The sequence below is a fragment of the Neofelis nebulosa genome, chromosome 10 (assembly GCF_028018385.1).
Source record: "Neofelis nebulosa isolate mNeoNeb1 chromosome 10, mNeoNeb1.pri, whole genome shotgun sequence".
Taxonomy (NCBI): domain Eukaryota; kingdom Metazoa; phylum Chordata; class Mammalia; order Carnivora; family Felidae; genus Neofelis; species Neofelis nebulosa.
In genome coordinates, this window is record NC_080791.1 from 56,541,083 (window position 1) to 56,562,352 (window position 21,270).

A 21,270-nucleotide genomic window follows, 5' to 3' on the forward strand; every position below is an offset into this window, starting at 1 on the left:
AAATGAAGCTACTGAGGCCCAGGGATGATCCAACTTGCCCAAGTGACACGGATAGTAAGTGTCAGAGCTTAATCAAGCCTGACTAACTCCAAGATCTACCGTGCCTCTTAGGTAGAGGAAGAGCAAAAGCCAGGGGTCAGGAACATGCCAGAATGTCCCTTTGCATCAGGACCCACCCTGCCCTAGGAGTCTGTCCCCTTGTTTCCTTTCTGCCCCCAATCTCCACACTTAGGTCCCTTCCAGGAATGTTCTTTTCCATGTCTCTCCCCAGTGTGGCCCCTGGGCTGAATAGGGGCTGGTAGCTCTTGGGCAGCTCTAAGACACCTTTCCCCTAAAGGACCTCTAAAAAAGGAACGGCTACCGCACCACCAGCCTGGGGACTCACATCCCCACACATCTGAACAAGGTTTGTGCATGACTAGCAAGTGCTTGGATCAGGAGTCAGCCAAACCGAGTTACTAGCCAATCCCGCCTAGTAACTGGCCAATAACGCCAGCTTTCTCTTTAAAAAGCGTCTATTCTGGGACAGACATTTCACTAGGGATATCCTTCATATTTTAAAAACCAATCCCCCCCACCTCCGCGATTGGCCCTATTTTACAAAAGAGGAGCCTCAGGCTCCCGGAGGGGAGGCGACCGGCATGAGGACAGCATGTCAGTCACCAGGCTGGGACTAGAACCCACCTAGGCCCCAGATTCTGCTGTTGCCTAGGAGCTGAGGAGGGAGGAGCTGCCAGAGCCGAGGGGGGAGGGGAAAGAGCGAGGGCGAGCTCCCAGCAGCGCGCGCTGACGACAGCAGGTGATTTTTTTCTGCAGCGCGCTTTCTCTCATCATCTTTCCTGGTTCCCCCTGCCGAGCCGTAGATAAGGGTGGGGCCGCTTCCCTGCAGCAGAGACGGCAGCGGCCGTGGCTGCAGCATCATTGGGAGCAGCTGCTGCAGCAATGCTTGGTCTCCGCTGGAGGTGATCGCCTCCGAGCCCTGCCTGCTAGGTGGCCGGCTGCGACGGGACGCCTCGGAGTAGGAAAATAGAGCCTCGTTCGTGGACCCGAAAGCCACACTCCTCGGCCTTTCCTCTACGCCATGGCTTAAGCCCGCAGCCACCTCGCCTCGCGTCGCCTCGCTTGGCCGGGGTCTGCGCGCCGCCGCCACAGCAGGGAGGGGCGCGACCCAGACGCCCTCGCCCGGGGACTCGGGAACGCCTTGTGTCTCAACCATCGGTGCCCACAGCCGACAGCTCTCCCAAGACCTTTGCAGGCGGCTCCCGGAGGCGTTTGCAGACGGTAATCGGGGGACTTTATGGACTTTATCTCAGTGATAGCTTGACCTTCCTGGGTGCTCTCCGAGGGAGGAGACCGAGGTAGCTCAGGCCACCGAGGGAAAAACAGTGGGAACCAGATTAGCGACTGGTCGAGGGCCAAGGGACTGAAGTAAGATTAGAGACTTGCTTTAGAACCACAAAAAAGAAAGAGGGAGGGCCAGCTTTGCAGCTAGCATCATGGCGTGGCCGTGCATCACGCGGGCCTGCTGCATCGCCCGCTTCTGGAACCAGCTGGACAAGGCGGACATCGCTGTGCCGCTGGTTTTCACCAAGTACTCGGAGGCCACCGAGGCCCCGAGCGCCCCGCCGCAGCCGCCGCCGCCGCAGCAGCAGGCGCAGCCGGCGCACGCACCCCCCTCGGCGCGGGCGGTCGCCATAGAGACGCAGCCGGCCCAGGGAGAGTTGGATGCAGTTGCCCGGGCAACGGGGCCGGCGCCGGGGCCTAGCGGCGAACGCGAGGCGGCGGCTGCCCCCGGCCGGAGCGGGCCCGGCCCCGGCCCGGCCTCCGGCTCCGCCTCCAGCGCGGGCCCCGCGGACTCGGTGATGCGTCAGGACTACCGCGCCTGGAAGGTGCAGCGGCCCGAGCCGAGCTGCCGGCCGCGCAGCGAGTACCAGCCTTCCGACGCGCCCTTCGAGCGCGAGACCCAGTACCAGAAGGACTTCCGCGCCTGGCCGCTGCCGCGCCGCGGAGACCACCCGTGGATTCCCAAGCCCGTGCAGATCCCCGCGACCTCCCAGGCTTCGGTGCCAATTCTCGGGGCGTCCAAGCGCCGGCCGCAGAGCCAGGAGCGCTGGCCCGCGCAGGCCGCCGCCGAGGCCCAGGAGCAGGAGGCGACCCCTGGCGGAGCGGGTGGCCTCGCAGCCGGAAAGCCCTCCGGTGCCGATGAGCGCGACACACGCAGGAAGCCCGGGCCCGCCTGGATGCTGCGTCGCGCCGAGGGGCAGGGGCCGGAGCAGACGCCGCTGCCCGCAGCCCAGGCCCAGGTCCAGGCCGCGGTCCCTGAGGGTGGCAAGGGCCGTGCAGCGGCGGACGCCCTCAACAGGCAAATCCGCGAGGAGGTGGCGAGCGCGGTGAGCAGCTCCTACAGGTGAGACGCGGGCCTCGGCGTAGGCGACAAGACACCCTTACCCTTTCCCGAAAGCTGCCAGGCGGAGGCTCGGTCTCTGCATCGCAGGCCGCACACGCAGCCCCTCCCCTTCCAGACCACACCCTCGCCCCAGCCGCATCCCAGACACCCTTCCAGGGCTGGCTTCTTTCTGCTTTCTTATGGGAAGGCTGTTAGCGCTATCCATCCCGGCCTGCCCAGTCTTTCCCTATACCACTTTAGCCACTTTTCCCCCCACCTCAGATCCCTGCCTGCTCAACAGAGACCCTTTGCTGTTTCTTCACAGGTTGTGCCCTTCTGCCCCACCCACCTCACCAGCTGCATTCGCCTGGATGCTGCCCCTTGCTGGCTGAGCTGCTGCCCGCTGGCCTTGGTGCCTTCCCGCAGGGCCCCATCCTCCTAGAAGAAGAACTCTTTCCAAATGCCCAGTTCCCCTCCTCCGTAGCCCAGTCCACTTGGCCTTTCATTCTTCCCTCCCTCTCTCAGTCCCCGGGAGACATCCAAGCACCACACCCTTTTCCAGAATCCCGGCAGGGCTCTTGGAAATCACCCTCCTCCTTCTACATCAGGCTTTTGAAGTCAGATTCCTTCCTCCTCTTAGTAGCTGTGACACACCGAGCACATTTCTTTACCTTTCTGGGCCTCCGGTTCTTGTAAGATGCGATTGATGATAGACTGTTCTCTTAGAATTGCTTGTTCATTTATTAAACATTAATATTCGACATATTTTTGAGCGCCTACTATATGCCTGGTACCGCACTAGACATGGTGAGTATTACATGAGATGCTGAGGAGGAGAATTATGCCTGGCACATCGTAGGTGAAATCAATGTCTTAGTTCCATTACAACCTGTGCATGACGCCTCGTTATCCTGATTTCCACTTTCTAGGTACCTCCAGCCTTTTCCCCTGTTGATGTATTTCCTTTCTCCTTTCCCTTTATCTTCTCCAGTTGTGTTGCTCGTTCTGCTACCACTGAGAAGCCCTTCTTTAGCACATTTAAATTCCCTGTAAATGAATGCCTCCAAGAAAGGGCCTATCCATTTTCCCTCTGTGTGTGTGTGTGTGTGTGTGTGCACGCGCGCGTGTGTGTGTGTGTGTGTGTGTGTGTGTCTTTCTGCCTCTCTCCCTCCCTCCCTCCGTCTCTCATACCCTCTCCCTCTCTCCATCCTTCTAGAATTCTCCTTCGGCTGCAGCCTCAGCCCTTCCAACTTGCTTTCTCACCCTTCATATATCCAATAATATGTATTTGTGAGTGCTTAGTTCTCCATCCTGCCCTAATGTTTTAACCCAGATCAAGAAGCTAACAGATCACATTTGACTCTGAACATGTAATATTGGGCTGTAGGGTCTCTGGGGAAACAGATGTGCATGATGAGTAAATGAGCTAGCGGTGTTCAAAATGTGGCTTATGGGGTCCTTCATCAATGCCACAGCCAGTTGCCTCCTTCCTGCAGGAGACTGTGGTTGGGGAGACTGCAGAGTTAGTACCTTTTGCCAAGACACTATATGTAGCCTCATGTCGGACTGATGTCTTTCTCCAATGAACGTAACAACCACTCCCTCATATGCTGAGCGAAGCATAGTATAGATAGATATCCTTCCTTTTTAGACAAAAGTCCTCTCCCTCCCAGATTTTGACTCTGGAAAGCATTCTCCAATGAGAGGGGGCAGCTAATATTTGGCTCCTAATCCATCTTCCTGAATTCCACCTCCCACTTGGCATTTCTCTCTTGGTTTATTGTTATCACGACCACAGTGGTCCCCCAGGAGTGCACTACTTTTTTTTTTTTTCATGGCTTCGGTCAGGCAAGATTGTTTTCCTTGGCTCCTAGCCATCAGGAGTGGAATTTTCACAATTTCTTCATGCTACTACCAAGAGACGGTCCAAAAGAAAGGAAGGGAGCAAATAGACAAGGAACATAAACAACAAAGCCAAGATGTAGTATTGCGACTCTGTCCTGGCTTTCTTGTTTACCAGGCGGGCCCCGCTTCATTCCCCGAGAGCCCTGCGATTGGCCCGACATCACAGATTTTGGATCTGGTCTCCTCATCTTCCTACTCCCATCCTACTACCCTGAGGTGGGTGGAACTTTAACACCCACCTCGCTTCCTCAGAGGAACTACCCCTCCTCACCTCCACGGAGTCAAGGCCAATCAAGAGAGATCCCAAATTCTCAAATCTCCTTTGGTGATCCTCCTCAGTTTATGTTTCCAAGGTAGTCGGACTCGCTTTGTTCATGGATTATTGGCTAGACAGTCAGGGAATGACCTACCCTTCAGATACAACCCTCCAAATATTTTGGTCTGTACCTTTGTTCCATCTGGCCTCTTCCCCACAAAACCCTACCATACCTGTACAGCAAACATGGCAGGCTTTACAGTTAGAAATATACTCAGGGCTGCCTGGGCGGCTCAGTCGGTTAAGCGTCCGACTTTGGCCCAGGTCACGATTTCGCCATTCGTGAGTTCGAGCCCCACATCGGGCTCTGTGCTGACAGCTCAGAGCCTGGAGCCTGCTTTGAGTTCTGTGTCTCCCTCTCTCTCTCTGCTCCTCCCCCGCTCTCACTCTGTCTCTCTCTCTAAAATAAATAAACATTAAAAAAATACTTAGAAATATACTGCAAGTGATGGGATTGAATGGGGGAAGGCTGTGCTCTTGCAGCTGGTGAGAATGATTATTTTAGTGACTATCAGAACTCCACCAACCTATCAAAAAAAATCTCTAAGCACCTCAAAAAAATTATTTTTCTCATTTGGGTCTTCTGTAAAATTTAATTATGCATGTGACTTTTGGGCCAGCAGTTCCATTTTGCTGTATAATCAGGAGGGTTTTGAAGCATTAAGAGAATGAGTGTTGCTAAGAGACATCAATTTCCTTAATGGGCAATTTAAGTGCATGACAGATTTGATGTGAAATTTAACATTGTTTTTTTGTTTCAGAAGAAAAATTGACCAGTCATAGATAAATGCACTTTGGGTGAAAGTAGATATGAAGAAATAAGATAATCAATTAATCAGATATACCACAGAGAAAAAAGATGCCTGGAAATTGTAGGCTTATCTGGAACATTGATATTCCTTCCCTATGGCCTCATGTTCTTTTCCTTGCTATGATTCCTAATATCTCCTGAATTTAAGTACGCCCCATGGCTGGCAGAGATGAGTCTTACATTGCCTTATTAGAAGCCAAGTTGGGTTCCATTTCAGAGATAATTTGATTTACAAACCCTTTTCTTCTGCCACTCTACATAAATCATGGTGGCTTACACCATGGTGACAAGTTCATCTCATGGGCTTTCCAAGTGACATCTGTCACATGACATGAATGCGAGCAGTTTGCTTAAATAGAGAAAAGACACATAATCCATCAGCTTACCATTCTGGTGTATAATGTAAAATATATATTCAGCACGCAGAGTCATATACATACTAACTGGTTTTCTCCTACACTATTCAGTTAGTAGATAACATCATATGTCTTTGACGCTATGATTTTGAGGAAACTTCTGAATTCAACTAGTTCATCTAATTCATAACCTATCCACACTAGCCTGGGATTTTTGCATTAAGTGCTATCTCAGATGTCGTTCATTATTCACAATCAAGAAGTTGATTAGTCTTTAGTACACTCATATGACATAGATGATATTATAAAATCGGGAAAGCATGCCTCTGTTATCATTTTTAATATTAAGGATGGACTTCACGAGGCAGCCGTTTGTGACTTTAGACCTAGCATTCTCAATTAGAAAAGAGATGAGTCATGAGGAGGGGATTAAAATTCCCCTCTCAGTCAACCCCATTGCCCTCGACATCAGTTAATAGGGATAGATGGGGTGGCAGGTGCTCCCCATAGAAATGCTAATGAGAAACTTTTCCTGGAGGAAATCAGCTGAGGCACCAGGAGGTAGAATTAATAAACCAGAGGCAAAGTATTTGACAAATGAGAGTAGCAACAAGGAAGTCAGAAAGAAAAGGAACCTTTAGTATCTGCCCTACAGTCTCCCATGAAGGTTAGAGAAAGGCCCGTCTGACGTGGCTCCCGCTGGCAGAACTGCCCTGCGCTTCTAGGGCAATTGCCCATTTCCCTAATTTCTTCCTGGGTAAGTCTCAGCAATACTTCGAGGCCAACCTCAGATGCTGAATCTTTAAGGAGACCTTCTAGGCTTTGCCGTTCAGAACTAATTTTTCTTGTATTCCCTTTTTATACTTTGCACACTTCTCATTGTCTGCTTGATTATAAGATGCTGTTTTCCATATCTGCCCCTTCCACCAGATCACAAACACTTGGAGAGAAGGGCTGTATTTGGTTCACCTCTCTACCTCTCACAGTGTAACACTGTGTCTAGGTGCCATGCAGATTTGCTGAATCCAGTAGAATATTTAGAGTTTGGTGAACATTTTTTCCATCTACACATTGATTCATTTCATTCAGCTTTATTTAGTTGGATTTATTTCAAAAAAAAAATGACCACCAAGCCCCTGCTATGTATCAGATAGAGGGCTGGGGATACCAAATGAATAAGTTAAAACCTTTATGTAAGGAGTTGTACCTGCCTTGATCAGGATAAAATCCAATCTCTACTAGGTTAGCACTAGAAGTAAATGTTCAAATGAGGACAGGCAGCAAACTGAACAGACCTGATGTACCTTCACCCTGAGGACCAGGGCAGTGGTCCTCAACCTTGACTGCACATTGGCATCACTGGAGAGCTTAAAAAATGCTGATGCACAGGTGCCTTGCCCAGAAATGCCGATTTAATTGGTCTGGGGTGTGGCTTGGGCATCTGAATAGTTTAAAAATGGTCCCAGGTGATTCTAATGTGTAATTCAGGTCATGACCTACTTCCCAAAGGCAAGGGTTCTCAAAATTTAGTGTACCAAAGAATGATCTGGCAAATTTCCTAAAATGCAGATTCCTGGGCCTCATCCTCAGACATACTGATTCATTAGGTTTAAAGTAGAGCCTAAGAAACTACAGTTTAACAGTCTAGTAAGCAGTATACAGTACCAAAAGCAGTATACAGTAAGCAGTCTAGTATCACCTAATTTTGATACAGCTGAACTTCAAGCTTTACTTGGGAAAATATTGCTTGCAGACATTTGCTGCCTTTAAATTACTAGCTTTCTCATATACAAACATGGTGTTGCTTGCCATTTATTTAAGTCTTTTATGTCCTTCATTTACAGTTTGTAATTTTCTCCACAAGTGTCTCACACACACATTTTTAAGTTTTATTGTTCTATATTTAAGTCTTTAACAATATAACTGGATTTTAACTTTATGTATGGAATGAGGTAGGGTTCCAATTTTCTTTTTTCCCATACGGAAACTCATTTATCCCAATATCCTTTTTTTTTTTTTTTTAATTTTTTTTTCAACGTTTTTTATTTATTTTTGGGACAGAGAGAGACAGAGCATGAACGGGGGAGGGGCAGAGAGAGAGGGAGACACAGAATCGGAAACAGGCTCCAGGCTCCGAGCCATCAGCCCAGAGCCCGACGCGGGGCTCGAACTCACGGACCGCGAGATCGTGACCTGGCTGAAGTCGGACGCTTAACCGACTGCGCCACCCAGGCGCCCCAATCCCAATATCCTTTTTAAGTTCAACTTTTCATCACTAATATCTCCATGAATCTCCCCTATCATATAAAGGTCCCTTATGCTTGGATATATTTCTGAGATCTCTGTTCTATTCTGTTGTTCTGAGTTAATGCCACACCAACATCTTTTCTTTTTGTCAAAGATATTAAAAATTTTTTTTAATGTTTATTTATTATTGAGAGACAGAGAGACACAGAACATGAGCAGGGGAGGGGTAGAGAGAGGGGGAGAAATAGAATCTGAAGTAGGCTCCAGGCTCTGAGCTGTCAGCAACAGAGCCCGACACGGGGGCTTGAACTCACAAACTGCGAGATCATGACCTGAGCCAAAGTCGGTCGCTTAACCAACTGAGCCACCCAGGCGCCCCTGTCAAAGATATTTTAAATTATTCTTTCTATTATGAAGATTATATTTTATTTATATATTTTATTACATTTTCTAATTTTTTATTCTTCATATGTATTAATTTTTGGATGTTGATCTTGTATTCAGCAACCTTATCACACTCTGTAATTAGTTTTGTCTGTAGACCCTCTCGGACTTCTTGGACTATCTGTGGAGATAATGTATGTTTTTAGCAAATACCAATTTATTGTCTTCCTTTCCAATATTTATGTGTTGTGTGGTGTGTGTGTGTGTGTGTGTGTGTGTGTGTGTGTACTGCTACATTGGTGAGGAGACAGGGTGTGGTTTTGATAGTAGGTGAAAACAGGCATCTTTGTCTTGAGATGTGGAAATGCTTCTAAAGTTTTATTGTTAAGCGTGAGGTTTGCTCTGTGTTTTTATGAGATAGCTTCATATCAGGTTAAGAAATTTCTCTTTATCGTAGTTTACTAAGGGTTTCTAAAAATGTGGATGGGTACTGAATTTTGTTGAATGGTTTTTCTGCATCAGCTGAGATGATTTTCTTTTTGAATCTGTTAATAGATTGTTCTGATATTGAACCATCTTTGCATTCCTGAGATAAATTCTACTTGTATAAAAATGTATTTTATGATGCTGAATTTGGTCTGCTTTTTTTTAATTTGGAATGTTTGCATACATATTTATATCATCTCCAAAGAGGGAGTATAGAAAATTAGCCATCAGAGAATGGAGCCCTGAAGGATATAAGAATTTGGCGGGATTGGGTGTGGAGGTGGGTAAAGTACTGACAGCAGAAGGAATAACCATGAAAAAGACAAAGAAGGAGTAATCAGAGGGGACCAGAATAGAAACTTACCACAGAAACCACATTGAGTACCTAACTCAGCAATGCCTTATGCCTATTTGGAAATTTTTACTGAGGAATTACTGTGTACAAAGCATTTTACTAGATCACTGGTTGATCCTGTGCAGTTAACTCTCAGAGCTATAATGTTGACTGAGACTAACCCACAAAGAGGAGAGGAGATAAGATACAGGCAATTCTTGGTTGCTCTCCTAGGGGGAAAAATATGGCATATATGAATGTTAAAAAAAAAAAAAAAGTCAAGCCAGTGATAGTTCTAAATCTAAATCTATAATCACTAAGAATCACTCAATTTCCCAGATGCAAAACTGAAATATTCCAGTCAATGTTCACTAAGATTAAAATAAATTGTCCATAAGATTATAGCCATGTCTATAATCAATGCAACTTTGGCTTTACAAGTTCTATCGGTTGTATAAATGCTAACAGGTGAGCTTCTAATTCTCTACTAAATGAAGAAAATTGTTGACCTCAACCAACAAACTAAAAATTCTCTTTTTTTTTGTTTTTTTTTGGGTTTTTTTAAATTTTATTTTTTATGTTTTAAAATTTACATCCAAATGAGTTAGAATATAGTGCAACAATGATTTCAGGAGTAGATTCCTTAATGCCCCTTACCCATTTAGCCCATCCCCTCTCCCACAACCCCTCTAGTAACCCTCAGTTTGTTCTCCATATTTCAGAGTCTCTTCTGTTTTGTCCCCCTCCCTGTTTTTATATTATTTTTGTTTCTCTTCCCTTATGTTCATCTGTTTTGTCTCTTAAAAGTCCTCATAGAAGTGAAGTCATATGATTTTTGTCTTTCTCTGACTGACTAATTTCACTTAGCATAATACCCTCCAGTTCCATATATGTAGTTGCAAATGGCAAGATTTCATTCTTTTTGATTGCCGAGTAATACTCCATTGTATATGTATACCACATCTTCTTTATCCATTCATCCATCGATGGACATTTGGGCTGTTTCCATACTTTGGCTATTGTTGATAGTGCTGCTATAAACATCGGGGTGCATGTGTCCCTTCAAAACAGCACACCTGTATCCCGTGGATAAATGCCCAGTAGTGCAATTGCTGGGTCATAGGGTAGTTCTATTTTTAGTTTTTTGAGGAACCTCCATACTGTTTTCCAGAGTGGCTGCACCAGCTTGTGCTCCCAAAAAATTCTCTTGATGTTTACTAAAGATGCTAGTTTTCACCATTAGAAATAATAATAGTAGCTAATTGAGTGACTACTATGTGCCTAGCAGGCTGCTAGAAATCTTAGATAAATTTTCTCCTAGAATCTTTATAGGAGCCCTTCAGAAATGGTACTATTACTTCCCTGTCAGAGCTTAGTACCCACTTGTGTGCCTTTAGGTTTTTAGGCTGTTAAAAGACACAGACTTTGTCTGGAAAAGGCAGCAAGATGGATTCTGTCCTGGAGGCTTCAGAAGGAACACCTTGCTTCTGCTGATACCTTGATCTTTTCCAGTGAGACCCATTACAGACTTTTTAATTTAGAACTATAAGATAATACATTTGGGGGCACTTGGGTGGCTCAGTTGGTTAAACATCCACCTTGATTTTGGCTCAGGTCATGATCTCCTGGTTTGTGAGATCGAATCCTGCATTGGGCTCGATGCTGACAGCATGGAGCCTGCTTGGGATTCTCTCTCTCCCTCTCTTTCTGCCTCTCTCTCTCTCTCTCTCTCTCTCTCTCAAAATAAATAAATAAACTTAAAGAAAAGATAATACATTTGCATTGTTTTCAGCCATTCAGTTTGTGGTAATTCAATTTAGCAGCTATAGGAAACCAAACACAGAGTTTCTTAGTCTTGGCACTAATGATATTTTGGACCAGATAATTCTTTGTTGTGAGGAGCTATCCTGTGCATTGTAGCATCCCTGGCCTCTATCCACTCCGTGCAGTAGCATTCCCCACTGCACCCTCACCCTTGCTAAGTTGTGATAATCAAAATGCTTCCAGATATTGCCAATAGCCCCCTGCAGGGGGAAAACTTGCCCCTGATGAGGACCAGTGTTATATGAGAAGTAAGATCACTGCAATCCTCTATAATAAGGATATATCTCACAGACATAATGATGGATGAAAGGAACAGAGACAAGTGCACTTATTGAATGATTCCATTTGTATGAATATCAAACACAGTCAAAGGAAGTGATGGTGAAAGTCAAAATAGTGGTGATCTCTGAGGGTAGGTTGTGTAACAGGTTGAGAAGGAGCACAAGGGAACATCTGAGATATTGGAATTGTTCTATATCTTGATCTGGGTGCTGGGTATGTGTATCTACACATGCGAACAATTAAGATTTTTGGTCTTTATTTTTTGTTTGTTATACCTCAACAAAGAATTTTTTTTTTTTTTTAAAGTACAAACCACGAAAATGGAGATCTAGGTTTGATGCTCAAGAGAAAAGGCAGAATGGAAAAGCTCTGGACCTGGAGCTGTGAGGATCAAACCCACAGACTTCAGGGTGGGTGGGGAATAAAGAGGGTGAGAAGAAGAGAATATTGAGGCCAGGGCCCAACATGCACTGATGCAGCAGGTGTAGGCAGGAGAAGAGTCGGTCAAGGATGGACCATTGGTGTCTGTGTGTCGCCCCATCTGAGAGTGAGAGCATAGGCCCCACCACCGTCCCAACTTCCCACCTCCCCTGCCTCTGGCCTCTGTGTCCCCTGCAGGAGCTATCCCACACGTATAGAAAACACTCTAGTACTCTTCCCCATCCTCGCTGTCCTAGCACAGCCAATTGTCGATGTGTATTTGTTTCCAAGCTGAACGAAGAGGTTTTGTAGGACCAAGCCTGGTATAACCTCTTCTGGTGGGAAAATTGGGCCCAGGCCCCAAGCCACAAAACCCACCATAAGTGCCTCCTGGAAACACCGCCTCCTCCACTGTGCTGTTCCCTGTGGTCACTGTCTATTTTGTACAGTGACTTCAAAAAGTCGGCTGATGTTGTGGCATATTCTGGAGTGCCTTTTTACAATCATCTTAGCCTGTAAGAACCGTTCTCTTAAACCATCGTAGCAGATGTAAGATAGACAATGGTAGAAAGCAAAGTTGGAGCACATTAGCGAGAACAGAGACATCATTGAATTTCGACCTCATTTGCCGAGTGCTTACTCCTAAGCACCAATTGCTTTAACATATCTTTTTATTTAGACTTCACAATGACTTTAAAGTGAATATCTCTCTCTCTTTAAAGATGAAAACTAGGGTAAGGGGGATTCCCTTCCCCTCCAGGGCAAGGCCCAGTACCTCGGACTGCAGTCAAGGCCTTCAAGGATCCGAGCTATCTGCTGTTTCCAGCATTTTTGCCCGCTGCTCCCCACACACACCTGATGCTTTTTCCTGGAGGTTCTCAGTTTTGGTTACACATTAAAATCAGGGGGGGTCCAAGCAGCTGATCTAGCCGAATCGCAGACTGAGCTGGGCCTTGACAAGCCCCACATGTAACCACGGCTGGATTCTGCTCGGTTTTCTCTCTTGCCCTCCTCCCATCTTCCTTCTAAATCCCTCCTATCCTTCAGAGCTTTTAGTCCATTGTGAAAGAGGCTTATACTGTAAAAGCAGGGAATTAGGTTGGATTTATTTGATCATACTATCATTATCATAATGCAGTGCGCTTAATATTATTTTTATTCCAAGTTCAATGCGGCATCTTCAGAGCATGCAAAAGGCTGCATCTATGGGCTAGGATTTAATGTGCGGAGCACACAGTCCCCGCTCACAGGAGCTTGCCATCTTGTGAGGCAGGTAACATGGATGCAAGTATCTAAAGTACCAGGCAGGGCCTGCTGAGCTTTCAAATCAGGGGCCAGAGTTCTCTAGAGTCACAATAAGGGCTGGTTACTTCTGTTGGAAGATTCACGGATGGGATGGCGGGATGAGTCCTGGGAAGCATCCTGGTGTCCTGTGAAGGATTTGCTGACCATTAAAACTGGGTTTAAAAAAAATTAATAAATGTTTTTTTATTTTATTTTAATTTATTTTTATTTTGTAATGTTTATTTATTTTTGAGAGAGAGGGAGACAGAATGCAAGTGGGGGAGGGGCAGAGAGAGAGGGAGACACAGAATCTGAAGCAGGCTCCAGGCTCTAAGAGGTCAGCACAGACAGAACCAACACGGGGCTCGAACTCACGAACTGTGAGATCATGACCGGAGCTGAAGTCAGACGCTTAACCGACTGAGCCACCCAGGTGCCCCTAAAATATTTTTTTTTAATCTTCATTTATTTTTGAGAGAGAGACAGAGTGCAAGCAGGGGAGGGGCAGAGAGAGCCGAAGACACAGAATCCAAAGCAGGCTCTAGGCTCTGAGCTGTCAGCACAGACAGAGTTCAACACAGGGCTTGAACTCACGAGCCGTGAGATCATGACCTGAGCCGAAGTCAGATGCTTAACCAACTGAGCCACCCAGGCGCCCCTAAAACTGGGTTTGAATCATTTCTGTGTAACTTAAAAATCTTTGTGACACTGAGAAAGTCTTCAGTTTTCTCATCCGTAAAATGGAGACAATTGCACTTCGAGAGTCGTGATGAAGAGAGGGGGAGGTAACACTCTCACCTATCACAGTAAGCACCGGCCACGTTTATTGTTATCACTGAGAGAATGGAATAGAGTAGGCTACCAATGAAAGTCTTTCATTTATTCACTCAGCAAACATCTGTCACTTATCAAGCACCACATTAGGACCTGGGTACACAAGTGAATTACACATAGTACCTGTCCTAAAATTTCCTGGTCTAGTGAGAGAAACCTATTAAGAAAGTTATAGTGTTGGTAGTATGTTCAATAGTGGAAATATGCACAAGATAACGAGAGGACATAGAGGAAAGGGGGGGTGTCTGACTCAATCTGAATCAGGGACCACTTCCTGAAGGAGGTGTACCTGTGCACTGTGTCAAAAGCCCAGAGTTAGTTCCATTGGGAAGGGAAGAGGTTAGGAACTATATATTCCTTCCTCAAGGTCTTTAACAATGAGATAACAAAGAAGGCCACTTAAGAGTAAAATACTTACTAATAATTTTCAGCTCCTCTTAGATGTCTAGCTTTATCGGGGGCCTTTTGTTCAGATTCTACTCACCACTTGTTAACTATATGACTTTGGGCAAGTTACTTAACCTCTATTCTCTGATTTTGTTCCCTCATTGGTGAAATAGAACCAATAATACCTACCTTGCAAAGTTGTTGGAAGACTAAATATTCCATTAAGTCTGTAACTCTCTTATCTGTCTCATTTACCATTGCACCCCCAGCACCAAGCTTAGTGCATGGTATTTAGGAGATGCTTAATAGAAATTAATTGAACAAATGAATGAGTGATGTATGTACAGTACTTAGCATAGTACCTAGCTCATAGTAAGTGCTCAATGAATGGTAACTATTCTCATCATCATTATCCCAGACGGGTTTGAGCACCACTCAGCTAATACAAAGAGGTAATTTTGCCTCTTGCCTTGTGTATGCACACATTCTGAATTTCTGGGAAGAGAACCATGAAATTCTTAGGTCACAGATTTTCTGAGTATTTCTGAGTCTGACTTGAAGGATCAGGAAAGACTTCAGAAAGGAGGGTAGCGTCTGAGCTGGACCTTAAAGGATCAGTCTGATTTTGTAGGCAAAACAATCAGGTAGGCAGAAAGGAGGCACATTCCAGGCAGAAGGGACAGCTGGGTCATGGAGAGAGAGATATGAATTTGGGGAGCTACATATATTCATATACGACAAGTGTTCTGAGGATGAGGTGTGACATGGCAGGAGATGAATCTGGAAATGTCTAGAGCATTAACTGGCAAACTTTCTATAAAGGGATAGATAATATATATTTTAGGCTTGGGCAGCCCTTATATGTTTTATAACAAGAGAGAGAACAAATTTCCCAGAAGTTTTAGTGTTGAAATTTAAAATATAATGATAATAATAATAATAATAATAATTGAATACAGTATTTTGTCATATAGGTCTACTAATGAGAAGAATGAGGTTTTTAAGGGGAATAACATTTGCTGAAATGAGGTTCAAAATTAGTGTTCCCTCTCATCATATTGATGGCAAATATTTATCTATAAAAATGATTCTTAGCTCATGGCTGAACAGAATCAGGTCAAGGGCTGGATTTGGCTCATGGACAATAGTTTGCCAAACTCTGATCTATATTGTTGAGGACAGAACACCATGCTACCAAGTTTCAGACTCTGTATTTAAGTAGCAAATAACCTTCTGAAAAGAGTGCCTGAGAATACTTGGTTTGACTGTTTCTTATTAAGCACATTATTTATTCTTCCTAAGTGACATAGTCACTCTCTTGTTTCCTTACAACTGAAAAGCAATGGGGCACTGATGTATGTGTGAGAGAGTTTCTTTGTCTTCATATATAATGGGTAACCAACCCATATCTAGTAGCAACCAAGGATACAAGGTACAAGAGTCACCATTGTGAAGTAATATCAGCCTGTGGCTGCTATGACAATTTTGTGTGGGGTTCTCCTGGGAGCTGGAACAAGGCTTTAAAAAAAATAGATAAGGAATAAGTATGATTAAAAGGTGCATGAGGGCACAATTCACTTGCTCAGGATTCAGCACTTAGGAAAAGCATGGAAGAGAACTCTACCATGAGAAGATGGTACTTTATAAATGCTACCTTAATCTCTATCTAGATGGAGGAATTTGGGTAGAGAGTATTACTTTGTTAATGAATGAATTCAATTCAATTCAATTCAATTCAAGTCAATTCAAGTCAATTCAATTCATATTTGTTGAGGACTTCCTATGAATAAAACCCTAAGCTAGGCTCTGGGGATATGACGGTGAGGCCCACGGTTTGGCACATTCTGACTTACTCTGTGTCTGTTCCTACTTCAATAGGAGGGGGAAATGTGATGATGATAATGATGATGAGGATGAGGAGGATGGAAAAGAGGAGGCAGGAGGAGATGATGCAGTGGCAGAAGCATGGATGCCTTTAACCAAGAAAGGTCTTTAACCAACCAAGGCTGGGGGTGATAGAAGAGGAAGGAGTTCTGAAGAAAAAGTAAAGAACATAAGGGAAATTAGTAATCACAGCTACTGACCTGACAACCACGGTGCAGTGGATTAACCAAAAGTGTTGGCATCAGATACACATCAGCTCGAATCCCAGCCTTTCCATTTAGTATTTATGTAACCTTGGTGAAGTTGTTTCAAGTCTCTGAACCAGAATTTCCTTCTCCAGAGAGTGGGGCAATATTATACATGTCATAGGTTGCATGGATATGTACATATTTTATAAATCAGTAGGTCTTTGCAGTTGAAATTTTAAATATTAATACCAAAAATGAGCGGGGAATCTGAATGCACACAGGTTTAGACAGATTAGTCCCTCAGGGAACAGGCTCCGAACGAAGTTCTTGGATTACAGCTATGAACGAGATAGATGCAGTTCGCCATGGAGTGAGCAGTATAATGATAGATATGGAGCTAAGCCTGCACGCCAATCGCGAATTATTAAATACAGCTGTGATGAATTGTAGGCAGGGACAGTACAAGGTGCTAGGAGAGCGTTTAATGGGAGCTGACAGGCCTAACCTAGACCAGGACTTGGAGCTGTCATCTGAGGAAGTGGTGTTTGAGCTGAGCCCTGGAAGATGAAGGTGAGCCTTGATGCTTGCCCCGCCTTCTGTGTGACCCCGCAGGAGCCCCTCCTCCTGGCTTCATTTCCTGGCCTGTCATTAAGGGGTTGGGCAAGTCCCCTCTAGCGTCTTGTCTTTCCAGGCGGGGCCGCTAAGGAACCACACTCCAAGATCCCCTTAAAGACCCCAGTGCAGATGCCAAAGCGCCCTGTCCTGAGGGTTGCAGTAGAGAACACAGGGCAGAGGAGAGAGCACAACCCTGGTGGGAAACACCGATGACATTGGAGAGTTAGCTCGCGGCCAAGGATGTGGTTGCATCCTTTTGATATCGTTCTTGTTCCCTCCTAAATATCTGCCGGCACCTTGGCCAAGGAATCTTCAAAGCCCTTTCTCTTTCCTTTTTTTATCCTTTGAACTTTAAAAAATATGCTACAAAGAATAGCATAACTCCCATATTCTCCCCACCCAGAATGTTAAAAATTAATATTTTGTTATATTTACTTCCAGTCTTTTTTGTGTTAAAACATTTTTTATTCATAATAAAATGATTAAAATTTATTTTAATGACCCAATGATCTCACCGTTCATGAGATCAAGCCTGGAGTTGGGCTCTGCACTTACAGCTCAGAGCCTCCTTGGGATTTTCTGTCTCTCTCTCTCTCTCTCTCTCTCTCTCTCTCAAAATAAATAAATAAACTTAAAGAAAAAAGTTCTGTTTGTCCATCTGGCCCAGACCCATCCTGCTCCTCCCTCTGCCCCCAGGAGGCTACCTCTCATGACTTTGGGTTGTATATCTCTCTGTTTTTTAATCTTTATTTATTTTTGAGAGCGAGAGAGAGAGACAGAGTGCAAGCGGGGGAGGAACAGAGAGAGAGAGGGAGACATAGAATCTGAAGCAGGCTCCACGCTCCAAGCTGTCAGCACAGAGGTCAATGCCTGAGATCGTGACCTGAGCCGAAGTCCGACGCTTAACCAACTGAGCCACCCAGGCGCCCCAGGGGGTATATATCTCTTTATCGAATAAAATGCAAAAGGCATTGCTATATGTGTGTGTATTTACTTAGATGACATCTAACAATGTGTATCATTCTGTGACTATTTTTTTTTTTACCCAGCATCACATATCTTGAAAAAATACAAACATGTGGGCATAAACACCCACTTATACATAGTTCCTTCCTTTCAATGGCTGTATAACCTGCCAGCACTGAATAGATCACATATTCTTTTTCTTACTCTCTATATATTAGGTTTTCTTAATTTTTTTCTTTTTTTTTAAATATATGAAATTTATTGTCAAATTGGTTTCCATACAAACCCAATGCTCATCCCAACAGGTGCCCTCCTCAATACCAATCACCCACCCACCCCCCAGGTTTTCTTAATTTTTAACTATCAAAAATAATGCTACAGTGAGTATCTTTATAATGTCTCTCTGTGAATATAATTAAGAGTTCAAAGAGGAATTGGTGGATCTTGGGTTAAACACATTTTACTAGATATTGGAAAATTGCTCTTTTAATGGCTGGACTCATTTATACTTCAACTAATAGTGTAAAAAGTATCCCTTTTTTTCTCATAATGTTAACCTTTAAAATTTTGCCAGTTTCATTGTGTGACAATGGTCATTGTTTAATTCACATTTCCCTGATTTTCGGTGAAATTCAAAAGCTTTCCACGTGTTCATCAAAATCTGCAATTCCTTTTCTGCAGACTGCATGCTCACACCCCATGCCCATCGCCCTATTAGAGTGTGATCTTTCTTTTATTGACCTGCACTGATTCTGATGACTAATCTCCGTGGCTTGTCTTTCACCTGCGATTATAGTGTCTTGGTAACACGGAAATTCTTCATCTTCCTGTGCTCTGTATGTTTAGTCCCTGCCTGTGTGGTTTGTGCCTTTCATTTCTAATTGCAGAAATCCTTTACTCCCAAAGTGATAGACCTGTGTCTTTTATATTTTCTTCTGATTGTTTCAAGGTTTATTCTTCACACTCAGGCTTGTAGCACATCTGGAATGAGTTTTCATGGATCTGAGTGTGAGATAGGAATACGTTTCCGTGTCCTGCTATGTAGAAAGCCAGAGATCCCAAATTCATTTCTTTGGCAGGCCGTTTGTTCCCACTGATGTAAACAGTTCCCTCTCTCTGATGGCAAGTCCCCTCACTTGTGTGGGTTTCTGGGCTCTCTCGTTTGTTGCATTGACCTATTTGTCTATTCCTAACAAATACCACACTTGATACTAATCACAATAGCCTTGTAATGTGTAATGTGCTTTGATTTTTAACAGGACAGGTCTCTCCCTTGGTTGTTCTTGTTTAGAATTGTCTTGGCCTTACTTATGTGTTCACACGACCATATTTATCTGGGACTTAGTTTTCAGCTACCGGAATTACTTATGGAGATTCTGATTAGATTTGGGCTAAAGTTATAGGTTTATCTGAAAGTTGACATCTGTGTCATAGTGAGTCTTCCCAGGTATAATCAAGATACATTTACTCAGATCGTCTTTTGTATCCTTCAAAAAAGGTCTTTTTTCGTTACTTTATCCTATACATTTTCTAGATTTTGTTGCTATCGTGAATGAGATTTTTTGGTTACCTTTTTTTGGTAAACTTTCAACAAAGGTTACCTTTGTTGGTGACGTATAGGAACAGTATTGATTGCTGTATATTTACCTGGTGCCTGTAAGCTTGATGAATTCTCTTGTTAATTATTTTCAGATTTTCTTGGATTTTCTATTTACCATGATTTTGCTTTGTTCCTTCTTTGATCCATCTCAGCCTTTTATTGAATGGATTAATTTTTTCTATATTCCCTTCTGTGTAGAACTTACGCATTTTATTTCCAGGTTTTTGCTAGGTGGTCGTTGGTGTGTGTGTGTGTGTGTGTGTGTATGTGTGTGTGTGTGTATGTGTGTGTGTGATTACTCTTATTTTTAAATCTGTAGATCTGACTTACAGTTTCAAGTTGGCCAGGCTTTACCACTGATCCACCCCTCCAACTTCCATGTTCTTGTTGCCTTATAGTTTAGCTCATTTTTGCTTTATAAGCCCTCTAATTTAGAAATAATCAGTAATAAAATTTTTGTGTCCAATCCTTATTTAGATTTGCCTCAATATTCAGTAGTATTTTGCTCACCATTGCTTTTTGAATCCCACCTTTGCCTTCTGGAAGTATGTTTGCCCTTTGTCCAAAATATCTTTATCTCATCCTCATACTTTAGTGATAGCTAGCTGAGTGAAGAATTCTAGGTAGACATTAGTTTTCTTTTAGCACTTTAAAAATATCACTCCACATACTCTGGCCCCATTGTTGCCTATGAGGAGTCTACTCTCCTGTAAACTGCCTTGATTAGTACCGGCACCCAATAAAAGTATCATGAATATTATTAGCGGCAGTAGAAACAATAGTAACAGCTTTCTGTACATTATGTCTACTCTTCCCAACGCTGTCCCATAAGTATTGCTATCTGAGACTCAGAGAGGTTGGATATCTTTTCCAGGGTTGCACAGCTAATAATTGAAGGCATAATTTGCAGCCCTGAACAGTCCCCCTAAAGCCTGTATCTCCCTCTCCCTAGGTCACACTATCCCTATTATAGTAATGGTTTGTACACTGTTGGAAACCAGAGCCTGAGCGGATTATTTACCAAGGCCATCAGTGGGAAACTGGAGGACAAGGGTCTGGGTACTGATGCTTAGCACTTCCAGAACGGGCCGGGAGGAAACTCAGAGCACTGCAGGATTCTTGGGAGGGACCTCAAAGACAGAAAATAAGTTTATAGTCATGCACCTCTAAGAATAAGAATTCTTGTTATCCAGGGTGTTGAGAATATAAGGTGTAATATATAGAGTCAGAAGCTACCTAGGAGAGGGGCTGCTTTTGGCATCATCCATCTGTCTATTCTTTCCAACAAAGAAGTCACTCAAATTACTGGCAGACGGGTGTAGTTCTGACATAAGTATTGGCTGGTATTTTTGTTTATTTTGAGGAGAAGGTGAAAGGGAAGCAGTGAAGATGCCTGAAGACGTGTCAGAATTTCACTCATTAGGGGGTGCTGTGAGCTCCTTGGCTCAATCCGATAATCATTTTGAGTACTGGAAAAAATATTTCCTCAATTTTTGTGTGTGTGCTGTCCACAATGTAACAGCTACAGACATAACACACTTTTTAAGTGCAGTCTGCATCATTAACGTTGTACTCCGTTACTTTCTTAAGTCTAAACAGCCAAGGAGACAATAAACCTAGCTTTGGTTTGCAGCATTTGTCAGTACTCCCACCATGACTGACTCCAAGCGCCTACGTACCATTCCCTACTGGGGGCTTGGGAAGAGCTGTGCAGAAGTCATCAGTATGTGGTGTTCCCGTCCAGTAGGTACAGTAGTCCTA

At 44.2% G+C, this 21,270-nt stretch overlaps 1 protein-coding gene across 1 annotated transcript in view; it reads left to right on the forward strand.

Annotated features, from left to right (window-relative positions):
• Nucleotides 1–747: 747 nt before the first annotated feature.
• Nucleotides 748–21,270, forward strand: part of MAP6 (microtubule associated protein 6) — a 76,117-nt gene continuing 55,594 nt past the window's right edge. Inside the window, exon 1 of the mRNA XM_058690359.1 lies at nt 748–2,407. Coding sequence (XP_058546342.1) covers nt 1,497–2,407 — 911 coding nt within the window. The 5' untranslated portion in view covers nt 748–1,496. The remainder of the gene's footprint in view (nt 2,408–21,270) is intronic.